We start from the raw sequence: 21,733 nt of genomic DNA, 5'->3' as shown, positions 1-21,733 counted from the left end.
GCCACCCCCATGCTCCGCCCCTGAGACAGGGTATGAGAAAATAAAATTTGGATCCCTCAAGAAAGAGGGTAAAATGTGTGGGAATGTCAGAGCAGATGGTGTCGATAGTTGGATTTTCAACAATGTTGCAACTTTGTGCGCCAGCAGGAGGGGAAGAAAACACTATCAGCAGCACCAGAAAGGAGGAAGACAGAGTGTGGGAACACAGGACCTACACTTTCAACACTTTTATTAGACCTGGGTCCAGTGGACCCGAACACCTTGTATGTAATGTAAATGCGTGGGGGGAGGTACAGTATGAGGTCATTGAAAATTAGTTCAGATTTATGTTCTTCACAGAAAATAAGCCAAAGCCAATGAATTTCAGGTTGAAAAAATAATTCATTGTTTAATTTTTCTTTTGAAAAAAACTGAAAACGGGTCTCACAGACCCGAACACCATACAAGGGTTAAAAGAGATATTTTATCTGGGTTGCAGGGCGGCTGGAGCATAACCCAGAATTGATAGAAGGCGGGTTAACCTTGGACAGGTCGCCAGCCCATCGCAGGGCTAACACAAAGAGACAGAGATCCATTTAGCTCTCATTCACACGTATAGGTAATTTGGAAGTGTAATTAATCTAGGTCTATTAATTGCATGATTTTTAACTGTGGAAGGAAACCAAAGTAGCCAGAGAGATCCCACTTGAAACTACACTGATTGTGAATTTGAACCCAGGACCTTCTTGCTGTGAGGCAACCGCACTAACCACCACACCATTGAGCTCTCAAGGTAGGCTTAAAAAAAGTAGGAAAGCTAAGATTACAGTGATTTTACTGACATTTCAAATCTCATGTGATCTTGTGAATTTCGTGAGTCCAGGCAACTAAGCACTCTCACTAGATTTTAACATGTCATCTCAACAAGAACAAATTAAGTTGTTGAATTTCATGCAGATGCTACATGATTTAATTAGGTTCACCATAGAAACATGAAATTATTTTGTTCAATATAAAAACAAAGTAATTTCCATTTTTTTAGTGTATAAACCAATGACTGTATAAAAGATGGACAATGCGGTATAGGTGATAAACCCCGCCTCCCCCACGTTAGCGGAGGGGAGGCGGGTCAGACTAAATAAATTTATTCTCCTCAGATAATTTTTTTCCAAAGATTCTTTCTTTTGTTATCAATAGTTCTCATCACGCTGATTGATGTCCAAGGGCTCTCCTCTCCCATAAGTTTGATTCTAATTCCTACCGCGGTGATGTTAAATTGGGGTGAAACGTCATCATAGCAGCTTTGACTGGCAGCTGCAGTCACGGAGAAACTTGCGTATCTCTGTTCGGGAATAGCAGATAGAGCGTAGGCTCTGAGAGGACGCCCAGCGTTTACGCTACGAAAACACGACCGAGTGTTTTAACCTGACAGCCTGAGGTGTTCTTCAGTAAACTGGACTAACCGACAGAAGGACCCAAGGCCCCGCTGCACTGTTTCGGTAAGTTAAACGTGTTTGTCAGCTAATCCGTAACTACCGTCCTTAGCTCGGTCCTGAGACCTAGCTAGCTAAGATGAGAACTCGGCTGTCAGGGTTCGTTTAGCTAATCTGTGCAGGTGAATGAATTTACACCGACTAAAGAAATCAAGAGAAACGCTCCGGGCTACTCAGTCACTAATTACTGTTACTGTACTTTTATTACAAGTATTATACTGTAAAAACAACAGGCTGCACCCTGCTTCAGCTCCTGTGCAGAGCTGATTATTAAATATGTGCCAACAACAGCATGTTTTCAGTCTCTTGCCACATCTGTAAAGACAATAACTTTAAAAAAAAAGCTTGTACCTTGTAGCTCCTCATTAATCAGGAACTATGGATTAAAGTACTGTAGTGTACTGTAATACTGAAAAAATGTAAGAGAAGAACTTCAGATCCTGAGTGTGTGAGGACAGAAGAATCAGCTTTATTTCAGATTGGAGAGATAAACTTTATATTTTAGTTTGTGATGATTCTGTTCTCTTTGTGATTACAGGAGCTGCCCTCAGATTCAGACCTCAGCACCACCCAGTGACAGCAGACAGATCATCCAACATGTTCACATGTTAACTGCAAAATGAACTGATGTAAACAGTACAAAGGTTAAAGTACCACATGTGCTGTAGTGAAAGCTGCAGCTGTTTTATTGATAAAGTTAAAGACAAAAAGTCAAAAGGATTAATCACCCCTGTAACTGTGTCACTATATATCAGCATTACCAGGACCTCAGTTTTTATCTCAGACCTGCACAGCTTCCGTTTTAAACACTTGAGGTACTCAGCTGCATGAAGAGCATATGAGATTTTCTCTGACACAATTAAATAAAACCTGATGAAGGTCAAAGGTCGTCACTTGTATGATGAACTACAAACTTGTCATCTGGAATTCTTTCACAGTTTTTTGCAGATAGTGTGTTATTTAGTTATTCATACCAGAGTAACCAAAGAGGATCACATATTTTTAAATATACAACTTTCTACAGGACTGAATATAATATCTTTATGTAAAAGTCCGGAGCCTCTGGGGAGTATCCAAGTATTTATAACATTACACAAGCCAAAGGTCTCCATCACAGTGTTCATGAAATGCTGGGTTTATCCATCTTCTGGGGCAGGCCTACGGAGGAGTGCTGAAGATGTCCCTGTGAGGGAGCTGCTGGTGAAGATCATGAGTCCTGCTTGATCAATGCCATGCGCTTCAGTCTTCCTGGTGTTTTGTAAATGATGCCTCTTACAGTGGGTCAACAGAACTTATGGCACAGGACAGCTGTGATGAAAGAAAGGGAAGAAGTTTCTCCAAACCTTCTGGACCCAGAAACCCAGCTTGGTCCTGATGGTCTCCCTCACTAGTTTCTCTCCAGGGTGAATGTAGCTGTTGATATAATATGGACTCTATTATTAAATGAAAAGAACAAATTACACTACACTACTGAAACGTTCTGCTGCTGTTTTAAAGGTTTCCATGTTACCAGGCTGTAGAGGGGTCTGAAGATTTAAACAGTTTTAGATCCATTACACTCACAGTCTTAAGGACAGCATTATATTTTTGATATTAACAGTAACTAAATCTAAACTCTTTAAACGTCAAAGTTGATCATTAGATTGTTTTATGACACAACAGTGGTGAGTGTTCCCACCTTCTGCTCTTTGTAACTTAATGCGATCTTTCCGTTTTCGAGTTTTGGACATGATTTTGGAGTATATCCGGTAGCGATTGACCACAAAGTAAAGCTACCGGAAATGTACAACCCTACATCCGGTCTCAAACCAGGAAGTTAGCATTTTCTCGTGCACAGGGTCTATTCCCAGTTTATGTTCACAAACAGAAAAGTTCATAAATATAATGATTTCATGGTTTTTAGTGATTTAATGTATTTGCATTATAAGGTTGATCGCTGTAGCAATTTTCCAAATGTGTAAGTCAGTTCTAACTATGCATTTATATTAATCGACAATGACGGCAATACTGTCGTGACTATGACAGCAGGAGAAGTTAAAGGTTTAACTAAGGTTTAAAAAAGAGTGCATATGAAAGCATTTAAATGCTGACGAATATAATGTACTTTTTTTGTATTCCATTTTTCTTTGTTAAAAATAAGAAAAATATAGTTTTATAAATGCAGCTGAAATACAGGTTAACAAACTCCAATGTATTTTTAGATCAGATGAGGGTGGCTGTACAAAACGGTATAGAAGTAGATATAAATGTATAAATAGTGTACAAATTCTCTACATGAAACATGTTGTGAGCATGCAGTGTGTGTCATTACATTTTGTGTGAAGGCAGAATCAGAATTGATCTTATCTTAAAGTTAACAGGGGACAGTCAATTTTCTGCACTTATGCACTCAAGGAAAAAAAAACACGTTTAGTACACAAACTAAAATGCAACACATAGAGTTCATTCATGACCACCATTATCAAAAATATATATATATTATTATTTTTATTTATTTATTTCTTAAATGGGTTTACTTAAAAAGAGGCCAGTGGGGATTTCCAGTTCTAGTGTATTTCTTTATTTTGTTCTTTCTTTTTAATATGTATATTTCTTTGCAGGTGCAGTGTGGAGCACAAAGTGGGTTAAAGTGCTTAAACATATCACCGTTATCTCTTCATCAGCTGTCAGCTTTATATGTCAGCACAGTGCACGACGTGTGTGTGCAAACGCATCTGTATGCAGCCTTAGATGATAACAACAAGGACCTCTTCCTCAGTCGTCGACCTAACAAAAAAAAGAAAAAAGTAAAGATGCAAATGACCAGACAGGAAATGAGCGTGCTTAGCACCAACATGTCGGGGGCATTTCACTCATATGAGTCATTTCTGGATTGTGGGACTCAATGTTTAAATTTGAATTGGTGCCATTATTATGATTATGATTATTATTATTATTATTATTTAGATTAATAACAAGGTCTCTGTATATGTGTGTTAACCTTTTCTCCTGCACTTTTGTGTGTAGATGACTTCAGTGTACAGCACGACCACAGGGTCAATTTTACCTGCAGCAAAAAAAAACAAACAAGCAAAGTGTTGCAGAGCATTTAAATGATAAAAGTTGGACACATGTTTATTTGTTTCATTTACAGTATTTTAGCGGAGTGAAACTGTAACAGTCTTCTGATTGTTACTCTTCATATCTCACAAGATAGTAATTTCTTCTGCATGCATACCTTTGCTGCTGACGCTGAGCAGAACAGCTGAGAACAATAAGAGGAAGATGCAAGCCACAGGAAACCGAAAGTGTGTCAGGCCAGGATGACGCAGTTCAGGATGTCCTGCTTCAAAGCACAAAAACCACAGGTTAGCATGATGATGGAAACAACTATGTCCACTGTGTACATGGCTCTTTATTATTCTTTATTTTCATCATCAGTGATTTAGGGCAGAACAGAACTGAGGATCCTTCGATTTGCCAACCAATTTATCAGGAACAGAAAAGAAAGTCCCCTGACGTCATTGCACTATTTCACCTCCTTAAATCTGTCAGCTGCACATGCATGACACATCCAGTTTAGAGGATTTCACTGTTGTCACTGGAGAAGGCTGTGAAGTCTAAGCTTAACCACAACGCTCCTTCAATGTGTGAGACGTCACACTTTCTGAAGATGTCGAGGAATTCTGCTGTTTTGACAAATTAACATGCATAACCATTACTGCACAATGCCAGAACATATGTAATGACAGGTGATGAAACTGGATAACTTGCATGAGCATAATCATCTTACTCCTACTTCCTCTCTGTATCTAAGATGGTGAACATTGGCAGCAGGGAGTGGACCGCTTCACAATCAAACTTTTACTTTTATTACACCATCAAGTACCAGCAAAGTCTGTACTGGTACTTGTCAGGATACATTTTTTGACTTAAAATAGCACTTTTAAGTAAAAGATTAGATGAATTTATCTTTGTAAGCCAACAGTTACGTTGTTAAATGCGATTCACATAGTCATCAACAAAACTTTCAAAATACGACCATCCTGATATCATCACACTGCCAGGAGCAGTTTGATCAATTTAAAGCAGCTTAGATTCAGTAGGCGTAAGCCAGTATACATTTGTTCCTAATAAAATTCACTCTACAGTTAAACGAAGTAATAATAATAATAATAATAATAATAGTCTTACCTCTGACAGTCATCCAGCTGTCAGGTGATTCTCCTGCTCCAGAGATGTTGCACTTGTAGAGTCCCTCATCACATTTAGAGACTCTGTAGATAGTCATGTTTCCTGTTGAGCTGCGCCCAATAAGAAGCTCATTTTTGTAAAATTCACTTATGACATTATCATAGAGAGTGGCCATGTATTTACAGTTCAGAATTACAGTATCTCCCTCCATCACAGGATGAACGGGACTCTCCAGGATCACAGAACCAGCTGAAACACAAATATGCAAAAGGTCAACGTGATACTGGAGTCTACTCAGTTCTGGCTATTTTAATTGAAACAAACAAACAAACCAACAAAGAGCAAAACTTCTTCTTCTTGTCACGCTATAAATTTACAAAATCAAGAATCCATGCTGGTATAAAAAAATCTAAGTTAATTAAGTAATGAGAAAGTATTAAGACATACATTATACTCAAACATGCATGTGCACTCTGTCAGGTTAATATTAATTATTGGACCGGGTATGTCAGCAGTGTCACCGGGAAAGCAGGAGGACGGCACAAATGCAAACATTGCGTTATTTAAGACTACTGAGCTGGGCAGAGGGTGGGAGAGTTATGTCTTCAAGCAGACTGTAAGCAAATGGACATGGAGGTGCTCAGGAGCTGGAAGTATTTTTTGTTTCTGTTATACGTAACAGCAAGCAAGGTTTATGTAAGTTTATGTAACTTTGCTTGTAAAGTTTCTTCTAGATGAATACCTCCCTACCACAGACAGTTTGCAGTATATTCCACAACTGCATTTCTTGAAGCCCTAAATCACAACTGAACTGCTTTTATCAGCTTGCCATTTTCACATGAGTTTGTTTTTCATCATCATTCATTTAGAGTCCTTAGAACAGGAATGCAAAATATTTTTAAAAAAGAAAGAATTTGAAACACATGACCTGACAATTAGATTCACATTTTAAGTCCATTGTTAACAGAAGAATGAAACATATCTTAGTGGAAACCTACCTGTTACTGTGATGGTGACAGCATCGAAGCACTCGCCTGCTGCAGACTCACACCAGTAAACTCCAGTGTCTGCTGGGTAAAGGTCACTGATGTTGCAGTGAGATTCATCTATTCCATTTGAGGATGAGGGACATGTTGTGTTTATGTATAAGGACGTGTTCCTCTTAATACGCCACACTGAGGAGTTGTCCTGCTGCCCACAGCTCATGGAGACAGACTCATACTGGAAGAACTGGGATTTGTTGGGAATGATTCTTAGAGAAGCTGCACAAAACAGATAAATGATGGAAAGCTCAGATTTTTAATTAAATGCACAAATATATTTAGGTTATTAGTGGAAACATTCTTATTGACTGACACAAAGGCATACTTTGCAGGAATGAAAATTTATGAGTATTTTCATACTATTGCCCATGTTTATGAAGTTGAAAATAAAGTGCCTAAACCATACATTAACTCTTTAAGACCTACCATAGAACCAAGTCCACCAGAGCTTATATTATATTTTTACCTGCTGTGGTGCCATTTTTGGGAGCATTTCAAGTTGCTATACATCAATACAACCATTATAGCCCAGGTTTTAATATTGTGTCTGCATCAAGTGCATAGTAATTACATAAATTGCAAAAAAGTGCAATAAACTACAAAAAAATTGAAAATGTTTTTTGCTTTTTTAACATATATTTCTAGTTAGAGAAATTCAATAGGCTTATCCCTCAAAACTGTAAATACAAAAAAGTTGCACAAAATAGTTTTCCACCACAGGAAATTTATTTTGAGTGTCTTCATAGTTTTATTTTTGAAATACACCAATTTTTATATACTGCAGGAAAAACGAAAATAAATATTGTAGTGCAAATTTGCAAAAAAGCAGCATAGGCATCAAAATAAACTATTTCCAGCAGTGCAATATGAGTCCTCAGCATCCCAGAAACGACACAGAAAGTCATGAAGTCAAACATAACTTTTAAAACCACCAGTATAGGCTCATGAGGCCTTGATGGTAAACAAACGACATTTCCACGACAATGACGTCACTTCCAGTTTTGGGCAGGTAATGGCGGAAATGCAAAAGTTCGCGCTGACGTCTATTCCAACGTAGGAAGTGTTACGAACAGCTGATCGGATTGGCAAAGCGTGTTTCTGGAATATTATGTTTTTGTTCCTGCAAGCGCTTTTTATGCAGTTTTTGCAAAGCTATATGTGGAAGGAAACCGTGACCTAGGACAAGCTGATGGCATAAGATGTAAGTTCAACTCCTCCGGTTTCATATGCAAAAAAAATTCTTGCGCTAGCTTATATGGTTGCAGTGCTACCGCGATCTAAAAATAGTTACGCAAAACAGAGCGTGCCATCTCTGACCGGTTTTAAAGGGTTAAATCAAAAGTTGCTACAATGAATAAAGTTGGTCTAATTTAGCCTTTAAGACTTTAAACATCCTTAAACTAAAGTTGAATATTTTCTCAACACACACCAGAAAAAAATTAATAAAAACTAGTAAACTTTAAACATCAAAATTCAAATATTTGCTACTTCTGCTAAATCGTGTCACATTGCCTCCAGTTGTGAGAGCAGATGTGGAAGTGAACTGTAAAAGAAACCACTTCCTCATCACAGCCCGGACTAAATTTTGATGTTATTTGAATGTTATTGTCTTTATGGAGCACAAATTAAACACATTAGCCAGCCGCTAAAGTGGATTTCAGACGGCACTCACATATAAATACAGTACTCACCAACAATAGCACAAAGTGTGATGACCTCCATGATACTTGGCTGCTGATATACTCACTGGCTCAATGGTGGCCTGAGAAGGTTAAGTCACACCTCTGTCACAGAGGCCACAGCTTCCTGCTGGTGTGGATACGTAAAGCATCACATCTCACAGTCAGGGGTTGTGGCTCCACCTTATTTACTTCAAATCAACCACCTTCACCTAAACAAGTACAAAAGCCTAACCCTCTGTGTGTATCGCATTAAATGTGTAACAATTAAGATGTAAAGACTTGTGCATTAATACTGTTCAAAATGTCACGATCCTGGCACGTCCTCCCACCCCAAAATGATCCTGTTTTTCACTGAGATTTATTGTTATCATTCATTTAGAGCTGAAAGATAGATTTTGGTTACATATTGTCATGACCCAGCTCCTAGTAACTAATTGGCAACCAATCGCCATAATCATTTATATATTTATGTTTATAGTGACCAACTGCCATTCTCATAAGTGAGAAAAAACAGCCTCTGAAAAACATAAAGATACCCATATGGAAAAGATATATATATATATAAAAAAAAAACACCCAGCACGCCCCTGCGGGCGGTTTATCCTTCAAGCTCGGGTCCTCTACCAGAGGCCTGGGAGCTTGAGGGTCCTGCGCAGTATCTTAGCTGTTCCCAGGACTGCGCTCTTCTGGACAGAGATCTCCGATGTTGTTCCTGGGATCTGCTGGAGCCACTCGCCTAGCTTGGGAGTCACCGCACCTAGTGCTCCGATTACCACGGGGACCACCGTTACCTTCACCCTCCACATCCTCTCGAGCTCTTCTCTGAGCCCTTGGTATTTCTCCAGCTTCTCGTGTTCCTTCTTCCTGATATTGCTGTCATTCGGAACCGCTACATCGATCACTACGGCCATCTTCTTCTGTTTGTCTACCACCACTATGTCCGGTTGGTTAGCCACCACCATTTTGTCCGTCTGTATCTGGAAGTCCCACAGGATCTTAGCTCGGTCATTCTCCACCACCCTTGGGGGCATCTCCCATTTTGACCTCGGGACTTCCAGGTTATACTCGGCACAGATGTTCCTGTACACTATGCCGGCCACTTGGTTATGGCGTTCCATGTATGCCTTGCCTGCTAGCATCTTGCACCCTGCTGTTATGTGCTGGATTGTCTCTGGGGCATCTTTACACAGCCTGCACCTGGGGTCTTGCCTGGTGTGATAGACCCCAGCCTCTATGGATCTTGTGCTCAGAGCTTGTTCTTGTGCTGCCATGATTAGTGCCTCTGTGCTGTCTTTCAGTCCAGCTTTGTCCAGCCACTGGTAGGATTTCTGGATATCAGCCACCTCCTCTATCTGCCGGTGGTACATACCGTGCAGGGGCCTGTCCTTCCATGATGGTTCCTCGTCTCCCTCCTCTTTCTTGGGTTTCTGCTGCCTGAGGTATTCACTGAGCACTCGGTCAGTTGGGGCCATCTTCCTAATGTATTCTTGGATGTTCGTTGTCTCATCCTGGACTGTGGTGCTGACACTCACCAGTCCCCGGCCCCCTTCCTTCCGCTTAGCGTACAGCCTCAGGGTGCTGGATTTGGGGTGAAACCCTCCATGCATGGTAAGGAGCTTTCTTGTCTTTATGTCAGTGGCTTCTATCTCCTCCTTTGGCCAGCCTATTACCCCAGCAGGGTACCTGATCACGGGCAGGGCGTACGTGTTGATGGCCCGGATCTTGTTCTTACCATTCAGCTGACTCCTCAGGACTTGCCTGACCCTCTGCAGGTACTTGGTGGTTGCAGCTTTTCTAGCGGCCTCTTCATTGTTCCCATTCGCCTGTGGGATCCCCAAGTACTTGTAACTGTCCTCTATGTCTGCAATGTTGCCTTCTGGTAGTTCAATCCCCTCAGTTCTGACTACCTTCCCTCTCTTTGTTACCATCCGACTACACTTCTCCAGTCCGAACGACATTCCAATGTCATTGCTGTATAGCCTGGTAGTGTGGATCAGTGAATCGATGTCTCGTTCACTCTTGGCATACAGCTTGATGTCATCCATGTACAGGAGGTGGCTGACAACTGCTCCGTTCTGTAGTCGGTATCCGTAGCCAGTCTTGTTAATGATCTCACTGAGGGGGTTCAGGCCTATGCAGAACAGCAGTGGGGACAGAGCATCTCCTTGGTAGATCCCGCACTTGATGGTGACTTGTGCTATGGGCTTGGAGTTGGCCTCTAGTGTTGTACGCCACATCCCCATTGAGTTCCTGATGAAGGCTCTTAGGGTCCCATTGATCTTGTACAATTCTAGGCATTCCAGTATCCAGCTGTGGGGCATTGAGTCATAGGCCTTCTTGTAATCAATCCAGGCAGTGCACAGGTTGGTCAGTCTGGTCTTGCAGTCTCGGCTGATTGTTCTGTCTACCAGTAGCTGGTGTTTTGCGCCTCTGGTATTCTTGCCAATTCCTTTCTGTGTCCCGCTCATGTATTGACCCATGTGCCTGTTCATCTTAGCCGATATGATGCCTGACAGGAGCTTCCATGTAGTACTGAGGCAGGTTATTGGTCGGTAGTTGGAGGGGACCGGTCCCTTCTTGGGGTCCTTGGGGATCAGGACCGTCCGGCCTTCAGTTAGCCATTCCGGGTGTCTCTCGTTAACTAGCAGCTGGTTCATTTGTGCTGCCAGACGCTCGTGGAGTGCAGTCAGCTTCTTCAGCCAGTAGGCGTGAACCATGTCGGGCCCTGGTGCTGTCCAACTCTTCATACTGGAGACCCTTTCTTGGATATCTGCCACTGTGATGGTTACTGGACCCTGTTCAGGGAGGTCGCTGTGGTCAGCCCTCAGATCCTCTAGCCACTGAGCATTGCATCCTTCTCCCATATGCTCTTCCAGTATTGCTCCGTCTCCAGCCTTGGTGGTGCTGTTCTCTTATTGTTCCCTTGCTGGTTCTGTGGAGAACAGCTGGTTTATTCTCCTGCCTTCTATCTCTCTGGTGTACCTCCTCAAGCGGCTGGCCAAGGCTGTGAGTCTTTGCTTGGCAGTTTCCAAGGCCTCAGGTATGGACAGCTTGCTGTATTTCTTAGGCACCTTATTTGTCGCACCTTTCTGCAACTCCGTTAGTTGGCTAACCTCCCTTCGTGCTACTTTGATCTTGCCCTCTAGCCTCCTTCTCCATGGAGGGTACTGCCCCTTGTCGCTGTTCAACTTGTAGCCAAGCATCTCACTGATCACTGTTGCCGTATTGTAGATCAGCTTGTTAGTGTCGGTAATCGTGGTTGTAGGTATTGCCCGTAGTGCTGCATTAACATCATCTAGCAGACCTTCTGAGGGAACTTCACGTAATCTTGGTAACCGGCTACGCGGGATCCAGGTTTCAAGCTTGGCCATGATCCTATTTTTCAGGTCAGTTCCTCTCGCACTCAACGATCCTTCTCCTCTCGCACTTGGGGCTATGTACCCAATCTCGGGTGGGGGTGATGATATCTCCCCCCTGACCTGGCGTCCTGACTCCTCCTTGCCGTAGCATTTGTGTTGTACCTCGTCAATCTCTAGCTGTGAGAGCAGTCCCTTCTTTCGAATGTTGGAACACTGAGCTACTAGTTGTTTCGCCGTCATTGTGGATATTGGGTATCGAAGAATCCATAGGTCCCTCATCCTATTCATGTAGCCCCTTCTGCCGGGGTTACTTGCATAGTAGCATTCCAACAACGCCCTGTTTTCGTCTCTTGCCCACCGATGCCTTCTTGTTCCAGTAGCCCACTTTTCGTCAGGGTGCCCTGGTTCCTCAACACCTGATGCGGACCTTGTTGATCCGGGCGACGTCCGAGCCGGCATGCCTTCATATTTATCTGTCTCGCTCATGTCTGCGGTAGGCTTGCTTAGCATAGGGGGTCTAGCCTTAGGACCCTTACTGGATACAGACGCCCCAGGCAGGAATCGAACTTGCGATCCTCTGTTCCAAAGGCGTGTAGTCTAACCACTACGCTATCCAGCTGCATATATATATATATATATATATATATATAAATCTATAAAGGTTTGTATCTGTCTTGTGTAAAACTTGTATGAAAAGCATACAAGAGTGAAAACAGATATAAGATCCCTTGAAAAATTATATAAATGGAACTTGTATGTTTTGGATACTTTGGATACTTACTTAAACAGTATATGAAAGTTTCCACTTTCATGAGTAAATCATATCATATAAGCCTTATATGATTCACTATATGAAGCAAGCTAAAGCTGATGCAAGTCTTTTTATACGTTTTTATTTTCCATATGGGTATGTAAAACAGAATTGTCAGGATTGCACGTGTGTGTGTGTGTACATAATATTCATTCCTGTCTCTCAAGAGACGTTAGGCAGGGTGTCACAAAGATATTATCTTGTGGGGAAGATTTTGTACTGAAGATGTTACTACAAAGAAGCTTATACAAAAAAGGACAATTTAACAAAACAAAAACAAGCCCCTATTTTGTCTTTAGTGTCATCTCATTGGCTGATTTACTGTGTAAAACTGTAATACTCACTGAAGACAAAAACACCTGAAATAACCTCTTGGTATATTTTAAATGGGAACTCAAATTCTGCATCTGGACTCCAGTTAAATGAACTGTATATAAAAAACAAGCTACAACATGTATAAAAGTACACGAAAAGAAGTCTGTAGTGGAAGCATGTTGAACACTGAAGAGAGTATTTTGATCCAAAACCATTGCTGTTATCAGTAAATCATGTGTAAAGGCAAAATTTATGATGGATCCATGTTTTTAGGCATATGAATCATTTGTGGACATATTTGATATGAGAGCTAACCCAAAATTGATAAGAGGCTAAATTATGAGGGGTCTGTTTAATTTTTAGAGTTAATGGACCCAGAAAAGTTCATTTCCCATTTTTTCAGTTGTACAAAGAGTAACTATCACAATAAAAATGTATTTAATTTTTATTGTTTTATTTATGTAATTTGTATTTCAGTGATGTTTTTTCTTAAAAACACATTTTAAAAGTCTTTGCAGGCTTTGTGAGTCAGCTCATGGTGAGACATTTATTTACAGACGAGTCTTTGGAGCCTCAGAAGAGAATAAAGAGGATCTCTTCCTCAGTGGTTCCCCTGAAAAACAAAGAACATAATTCATGAAAAGCGTGAACCACACCTTACACTTACACGTTTATATACCACCTACATGAAGTCTCACAGTCTACACACACTGTGAGACTTCATGTATGCAGGCTTAATTCTTGTGATGTTTTAAAAATCGTATCTCCAAAAGTTGATACTGTTCATCTGGAAGTAGTGTTTTCAGCGGGAGAAACATTTCGTCACTCATCCAAGTGACTTCTTCAGCCCCAGCTGGCTGCAGGTTTCCCCAATCTTATAAACAGTGTCTATAAAGAGTGTCCTCAGCAGCCAGAAGAGAGAAGAATGTGACACTGAGGATGTGGACAAGTGGGCGAAGAATTTGTCTGACAGACCGCTCACCCAAACAGAGAAAAACATCCTTGCTAAAGGGTTTAATTTTCCTGTCACGCCGAGACAAATCCAGCTAGTGGAATTGATCACAGCCACAGAAACAGCAATTCGAAACAACAATATTGCTGAAGTGGAAGCAGAGCAACTATGGATGAAAGTTTCAGCCTGTCTCAACAATCAGCATCACCATGGAGAAGAAGAAGGCACTCGCATCACTTAGTAATGACAACAACATTATCATCCTTCCGGCAGACAAGAATGGTCAATGGTAACTTTATTGTCCCCATTGGGAAATAGTTTTGCAGTATACCCATATATATATATATATATATATATATATAACACAAACAAACAAACACAACACATACACCCCCAAAAATAAACCCAGAGAAAAATAACAAAATTTTATCATCAACAAAAGTGTGCAATGGCAACAACACATATGGTTTAGTGTTATTAACCATGATAATAGCAGTAGGTATAAAAGACAATCTACGTCTCTTTGTCTTCACTGCAGGTACTTTATAACGACGACCTGATGGAAGCAGTTAAAAATCATTAAAGAGAGGATGATCTGAACACAACAAGACAGAGGTTGCCTTCCTCCTGTTATAAAAGTCCACAAACTGGACCTGAGACCTCCCTGAAATCTGACCAGCCACTTTAACCAGGTTGCTAAGTCTGGTCTTATTATTCAAGGACATATACCATACCAAGAAATGATACAGAAGGTTAAAACAGATTCAATAAAACTTTTATAAAAAAGAGTCATCATTTCAGATGAAACATTAAAACCTCTCAACCTCCTTAAAAGGTGTAGTCTTTGTTGAACCTTTTTCACTGTAGCAGCAAGATGAGACTCAAAGGACAGAGCCTTATCAAGAACAACCCCCAAAAACTAGATAGACTATCATGAGAAAATTTTATCACTGCTCAGTGATGAAAATACTTATGAGCCCCTGAAACGAGACCCAGGAAGTGGCTACAGGAAGAGGGTGATAGATTGTCTGAATCAGTTAGAACAAGACAATTCTATTGACTGGACATCATACCACAGGCTATACCCAGGGGAATCTACACCAAGTCTGTATGGTTTACCGAAGACCTATAACATCTCCAAGTTTCTGGCTTCGATCCTCAACTCGCTGGTAGGCAGCTCTGAACACCACATCCAGAACACCCTGGATTTTGTTGAGAAGGTGAGAGATCGACCGGGGAAGCAGAAGAACAGCACATCAAAAAGGCCCTGAGTAAATGTGGTTATCCCAGCTGGACTTTTGTCAAAGCTGGGAAGGCACCAAAAGAAAGCTCCAGCTGATCCAGGAGAGAAGGACAACCGCTGCCCAAGCGAAAACCTGTAGTGATCCTGTATGATGCATTTTTTCAAAACACTGGGTCTCTGTGGCTTTTAAACCCCAAAACACGCTCCAACAAAAACTGGTCCACCCCAAGGATCGGGTCCCCCGACACAAACAGAGTAACATAGTGTATGCCTTGGCTATTCAACTACGAAGTTAGTTGAGCCAGATTTTCAAACCGAGGAATTTATCTGGGCCAGATATTTTTTTTGAAGCCAGTAAGCAGCAGATCATGATCAATTTCAAACCCACACAACTGTATTGAAAAACAAGTATTTTTTTTTATTCCTATTCCTATAAATCTGGTGACCTCTCACAAATGCACACCAAAAGGTCCATTTAAAAAAAAGGGAGCTATAACTAAACTATTTTTTTGCACATTTGAAATAATAACAATAACAATAACAATAATAATAATAATAACAAAAAACATTTTGATAATTCCATTTCAAATTAAAATAAATATTTCGCTGACCACTCACTTTTCCTGCCATGGATGGAGCCCCATCCGTAACAAGTATACAGACACACTTCATATCCAGACCATTTTCCTCAAAAAGAGCTGAAATCTTCTCAAACATTATTTCGCCAGCTGTGTGTCCCTCTAACGGTAGTAAGCCGAGCAATTTCCCATCCAAAAAACGGACATATACGCACAACTGTGCATTATCAGTTCTGTCTGTGACCTCCTGCTATAGACATTACATCAGTTTTCTTCAGGTCATCTAACAGCATTTCAAACTCGTCTGACGCCAGAACTTCAACTCTACGAATATTTGAACTGTCTGACAGGGGTACGTTTTTAATAGCAGATGTCACACTTACTTTAATTTTTTCATCACTTTTCACCGCATCCACCACGGCCAGCATGCAGTATTTCACTGTTTCAGAATCTGTGAAAGGCCTTTTCTTCTTTGCCAAGAAGCAAACACGAAGGGAAGCTGCTGCAGCTCTCTCTTGGGCTGTACAGGACCCTCACCATGGTAGTACAACTCCGGTTGTAAGATTATTAAACTCGGTAAAATGAATAAGTATTTGTCAGTCCAGGCAGGGTTAAACCGACAGTTTTCATTGTCAATTTTGCGCTTTTGGAGTGAGAAAGACATGCTGTTGTCGCATCATATATTACGATGATTGTTTAATATGTTTACATCACGGTGCATTGTGGGTTAAATATTGCTAGGCTACTAGGAGTGTTGCATTCACAGTCTACACAACGCTGTAGGAATTTTTAATTTTTTTTTAAATTAACAAATTTTTTGCGTTTTCTCTGTGTTTCTGCCAGGACCACAGGCAGGGCCACTCGCAGGTTGCTTCTGGGCCGCATTTGGCTCGCGGGCCGCCATTTGAATAGGCTTGGTGTATGCTGTTAAGTGCTAGGAGGATTGCCAGGATTTATACATCGGGGAAACCAAACAACCTCTGGCGAAGCTGATGGCACAACACAGAAGAGCTACCTCGTCAGGCCAGGACTCTGCAGTCTATTTACACCTACAGGCCAGTGGACACTCTTTATATTTATAAATGATGAAGATGTACACATCTTGGACAGGGAGGAACGCTGGTTTGAGCGCAGAGTCAAGGAGGCCATTTACGTGAAAAGGGAAAGACCATCTCTGAATCGAGGAGGGGGCCTAAGGGTACATCTGTCACCATCTTACAATGCTGTGATTGCAGCCGTTCCCCATTCTCTGTGAATGGTACTCATGGCCATTGATCAGTGGTCATGAGAATTTGCATAATCAAGATTAAGGAACTGACCTCCCAGCCCATTGTTCCTTCAGTGAGCTGGTTTCAGTCATTATGCAAATGTACTGTTTATAAGATTTGGGGACACCTGCAGTCAGCTGAGACCGAAGAAGTCACTTGGATGAGTGACGAAACGTTTCTCCCACAAAACGCTACGTCAAGATGAACAGAATTAACTTTTGGAGATTTAGTTACCTGGATGACTGAGTATGCACCAAGATGTTTCAAAATTGTACCACTCTCCATTTTATTTTTATTTATTTAATAATAAACGAAACACTAGAGTGTGCTGTTTTCTAATGAAATCATTATTTTGTGACACAAATTCCACAAAGTTTCTTTTGATTTACATTCAAAATGTGAGAAATTTTCAAAAATGAACCTACTGATTAATTGTTTCCATCATTAATACTGAGATGTGTGTCAGTGTGTTTACCTTTTCTGTTGTAGTTTAGTTTGGTGGCGACTTCAGTGTAGAGCACAACTGAAGGGTTGATCTTACCTGCAGCAAAAAAAAACAAATCAGAGAGCATTACAATCCTGAAATCCTGAGATTTTTTTAAGGTGGATATGATGAAGTAAACTGAAAGCACAGCTGTGTTTAAAGTTAATTGTGAACCTTTTGTATGATAAACATGGGCACTGAAACTGTGACAAACATTTGAAACATTACTAAAACATTATTTCATTAACTTCTTTAAAAGCTAAAAAAAAAAAAAAGAAAGTAAAATTGTTTCTTCATTTACAGGGCAGTTCTATTTTTCCATGTGCTGACCTTTGTTGGTTTTCCAGAGACTGAGCAGCATTACTGAAACCATTGAGAGGTAGATGCATACCACAGGAAGGAGAATGTGTGTCAGGCCAGAGTGAGCCAGCTCACGGGCCACTGCTTTAAAGCAAAAACAGGTTATCAGCAGTGGGGAAAAAACAAGGCTTACTTTACTCACTTTATATTCATGTGTCTCTCATTTACAGTAAATCATGCAATGAACAAAGTGGAGGATGCTTTTTTAATAGCCAAAAACTTTATTGGGAACACGAAACAAAAACAGCTCCCATGACTGCCTCACATATTTTATCCACATAAAATACAACTACACATAAATGGCATATTCCAGAGCAACCAGAGAGCATTGCTTTTGTCAGAGCTGTTCAGAGTAAAGTTGAAGTTACATAAAAAATAACGTCCCAATATAAGTAAAGAGGGAAAAAGAATTATGCCCCCTCACCCCCGAGACTGACAGTCAGCAGGCTGTCTGGTGATTGTCCAACTCCAGAGATGTTACACTTGTAGAGGCCTTCATCTGATTTGGAAACCCTTTGGATGGTCAGGTTTCCTGTAGAGCTGCTCCCAATGAGATCATCATATTTATAGAATGTAGCAGTGAAATTGGAGGAGGAGTCTGCATTGTGTTTACAGTGTAGGGTCACAGTGTCTCCCTCCACCACAGGATGGGCAGGACTTTCCAGGATCACAGAACCAGCTGAATGACACAGATGTCAGAGAACAAAATGAGTAAATCAGCATATTGGAGTCTACTCTATTAGTTCAATCAGTTTTGAAACAAAGAGCAAGGGTTCTCTAAATTCTCCCCAATTACACCAACAAGTGTTGCTCACAGTTTTGCTGCAGCATTAAAATTAGTACCAAATATCCTTGGAAAAGATAGTAACCCCAAGTTGGAATGTGATGAATTTCAGATAGAAACCATTTAAGGGTGAATGAGGCATGTTATATAAAGCCATTTGAGAGCTCCAGGAGAGGAGAAAGGTGCTATATAAAAATCAGTTTGTTTACCAGACCTTTTGAGGAGTTTATGATGAGAATAATTTTTGATAATGTGGGCAAAAACTTGTTAGGAGGCTAAAATCCAATGTGGATGTCTGTAGTATGCAAGCATTTATGTCCTTAGGATCGAAGAAGTCTTTAACTGTACTGGGCGTGTCGACACTGTTACCAAGAAAAAAAGGAGGCTTGAGATGAATTTCTTAGGAAGGACATTAACAAACTGCCAGATTGTTAATATTGTTAACAAAACCAGGCAGAGAAGGAGTACTTAGTAAATTTATGAAATTTGATTAGATTAATGTAAAAAGACAAAATAGCAAATTAAACTTTGTCTTCCCCAATGTTTCTGTGGTTGCTACTGAAAAAGGGGCAATTAAGATTTTTTAACAGATGTCTCACTAGTTGCATTACATTTTTTGTGTTTAGGGTTGAATGATGAGTAACTGTTGTGTATTGCATTAAAAAAAAGAAAGAAAATCTGAACCTTATTTGTTTAAACCCACCTGCCACAGTGATGTTGACAGCATCGAAGCACTCGCCTGCTGCAGACTCACACCAGTAAACTCCACTGTCTGTTGGATAAAGATCACTGATGTCGCAGTGAGATTCATCTATTCCATTTGAGGGTGAGGGACATGTGGTGTTTGTGTATAAGGACGTGCTCCTCTTAACTCTCCACTCAGAAGAGTTTTCCTGCCCCCCGCAGCTAATGGAGACAGACTCATACTGGAAGAACTGTAATATGTCGGGAACAATTCTCAGAGAAGCTGCACAAAAGAAAAAAAAAAGGTGGAAAGCTGAGATTTTTCTTTTGCCATCAACCAGCCATTTAGTCATAGGATGATTTCAGAAAACCAATCAAAGTAATTCAAGCTTCTGGCTGAAATATGTGTTTCATTACTGTTAGAAACAGTTCAGAGATATAAACATAGATTTGTTTTCCAGTAACACTGCAGCACCTGACTCCTGCAGCTCTAGTAAACAACATTATTCGATACCACAGCAGAAACTGTTGGTTTAGGACATGATAAACAACCTTATAAGAAACCACTTCCTCATTACAGGCTGAGCTAAAAACTGAAGTTACTGAATGGCCTGCATTTATATAGCGCTTTACTAGTCCCTAAGGACCCCAAAGCGCTTTACATATTCAGTCATCCACACATTCACTCACTGGTGATGGCAAGCTACATTGTAGCCACAGCCACCCTGGGGCGCACTGACAGAGGGGAGGCTGCCGGACACTGGCGCCACCGGGCCCTCTGACCACCACCAGTAGGCAATGGGTGAAGTGTCTTGCCCAAGGACACAACGACTGAGACTGTCCAAGCCGGGGCTCGAACCGACAACCTTCCGATTACAAGGCGAACTCCCAACTCTTGAGCCACGATCGCCCCAGTAAGTAAGAAGTTACTGGAATGTTATCGACAGCATGGAGCACAAATCAATCTCATTATTTAGTGACTGAAGTGGATTTCAGACAGTACACAGGTATAAATACAGCACTCACCAACAACAGCACAAAGTGCAGCAACTTCCATGATGCGTGGCTGCTGATGTACTGACTGGCTCAATGGCAGCTGAACAGTGTTAAGTCACATAAGATGTAAGTACAACTCCTCCGGTTTCATATGCAGTCAGAGGCCACAGCTTCCTGCTGGTGTGGAAACATAATGTGTCACAGCTCATCACCTCACTTCCTGGCTCCACTCTAATTAAAACCTTTTTTTTTTTTGTTTATTTGTATTTACCCACAATAAACTGCTAATAGCTTAAAATGTCTCAGTAACTCTAACTCCTTCTTTCACACTTGGAACAGGTAGCATTAGGTTGAATGTCTGTCACAAAATATTTTATCTCTACCATATCTTAGACTGATTTCTGTGGAAGTCTTTTATCATATTTTGAGAAAGGTTGACTCAAGACTTATAACAAATATAAAGACATATAAAGCGTTTCTCTGTGTTAGCCCTGCGACAGACCCGTCGAGGGTGCACCACACCTGACAGACTCCAGCCCCCCCTGACCCTGAATAATCAATGAACAAAGGGGATGGAGTTGATGAACCCCAAAGGCAACAGAAAATTCACACAATATTAATCATAAGTACTCGTATTAAAATGCACAAAAAAAAGCACATTTAAAATACACTTTTCAATGTGACACTAGTATCAACACTTTTATTATCAATGTGAAATTTCAAAGGTTTTGATTAGTGACCACAGATGTCGGGAGCCAGCCCTTACGGAGGGGGGGGGGGGGGGGGGGGGGTACTGTCACTGTCAGCCAGCTTTCTGTTTTTCATGCTTTGGTGTTTTTTTTCTAGATTATGATTTATTGATGATACTGTTTTGATTATGATTATTATTTAGTAGGCTTTGGTCAGTGTCAAGTCTGTCTCTCCCTGTCTAGTCCGTGTCTTAGTAAAGTGTGTTTTGTGAACAATTAGATTCAAGATTTTTTTTCTTTTTTGTCACATGCATAGTTATACAAATATGTATCAAATGTATCAAAGAAGTGGACGAGAGCACGAGCGCTTTAGGTGAGTAAAAAATATATTCCACAGTACCCGTGTGTTAATGTGCAGGTACACATGCTTCAAATATCAATAATGCGCATTAATTCTGTCACTACCCTGCTTTTGCGCACCACTTTGTTATATGCGTTTTTCTTCTTAACACACAGAGTACACACTGCTGTGTACCCACACGCAAAGTCAGCTGATCTCATGTGATGCTCCTTGATCAAGTGACATTTGTCCGGATTTTTGCCATGAGTGGCGATCAGCACCGCAGCTGGATGGCCTGATTTACAAACCCAGCGCAGGTGATACTCACCAGAATAATTTACTAAAATTGTGCCCTCCTGTTATTAAGTCCAGTTCAATCTGTTAATGTTGATAATCATTTCAAACGAACGTTAATAGGTTATTATAATAATAATAATAATAATAATAATAATAATAATAATAATAATAATAATAATAATAATACAATGTAATGATGTCAT

General features: G+C 40.7%; 1 protein-coding gene and 1 long non-coding RNA gene across 2 annotated transcripts; both read right to left on the bottom strand.

The window, feature by feature from the left end:
• Positions 1 to 4,011: 4,011 nt before the first annotated feature.
• On the bottom strand, positions 4,012 to 4,790 carry LOC146713567 (uncharacterized). Its single transcript, XR_014919284.1, has 3 exons — positions 4,690 to 4,790; positions 4,453 to 4,518; positions 4,012 to 4,238 (listed from the first exon to the last, which is right to left on the bottom strand). It is a non-coding gene; the product is annotated as an uncharacterized LOC146713567 (long non-coding RNA).
• Positions 4,791 to 5,030: 240 nt separating this feature from the next.
• LOC146713566 (uncharacterized) lies at positions 5,031 to 20,265 on the bottom strand. Its single transcript, XM_085438674.1, has 10 exons — positions 20,235 to 20,265; positions 19,228 to 19,491; positions 18,174 to 18,419; positions 17,711 to 17,821; positions 17,372 to 17,437; positions 15,892 to 15,971; positions 8,380 to 8,419; positions 6,644 to 6,907; positions 5,646 to 5,894; positions 5,031 to 5,140 (listed from the first exon to the last, which is right to left on the bottom strand). The coding sequence occupies exons 1-10, from the start codon at positions 20,263 to 20,265 to the stop codon at positions 5,031 to 5,033; spliced, it is 1,461 nt and encodes a 486-aa protein (XP_085294800.1).
• Positions 20,266 to 21,733: the final 1,468 nt, after the last annotated feature.

The sequence above is a fragment of the Copadichromis virginalis genome, linkage group LG3, assembly GCF_057382275.1.
Source record: "Copadichromis virginalis isolate Kocher_CV1m ecotype Utaka linkage group LG3, C_Virginalis_male_GT1.1, whole genome shotgun sequence".
Classification (NCBI taxonomy): Eukaryota; Metazoa; Chordata; class Actinopteri; order Cichliformes; family Cichlidae; genus Copadichromis; species Copadichromis virginalis.
Note: the sequence above shows the minus strand (reverse complement) of the source record. Positions and strands in the feature narration are given on the sequence as shown.

Coding starts and splice junctions, on each gene's coding strand:
- LOC146713566 (XM_085438674.1), bottom strand. CDS start 20,265: ATGGAAGTTGCTGCACTTTGTGCTGTTGTTG. Junction 15,972..17,371: donor ACTAAACTACAACAGAAAAG/GTAAACACACTG, acceptor TACCCCTGTCAG/ACAGTTCAAATATTCGTAGA. Junction 8,420..15,891: donor ATGACCTGAAGAAAACTGAT/GTAATGTCTATA, acceptor GTATATCAGCAG/CCAAGTATCATGGAGGTCAT.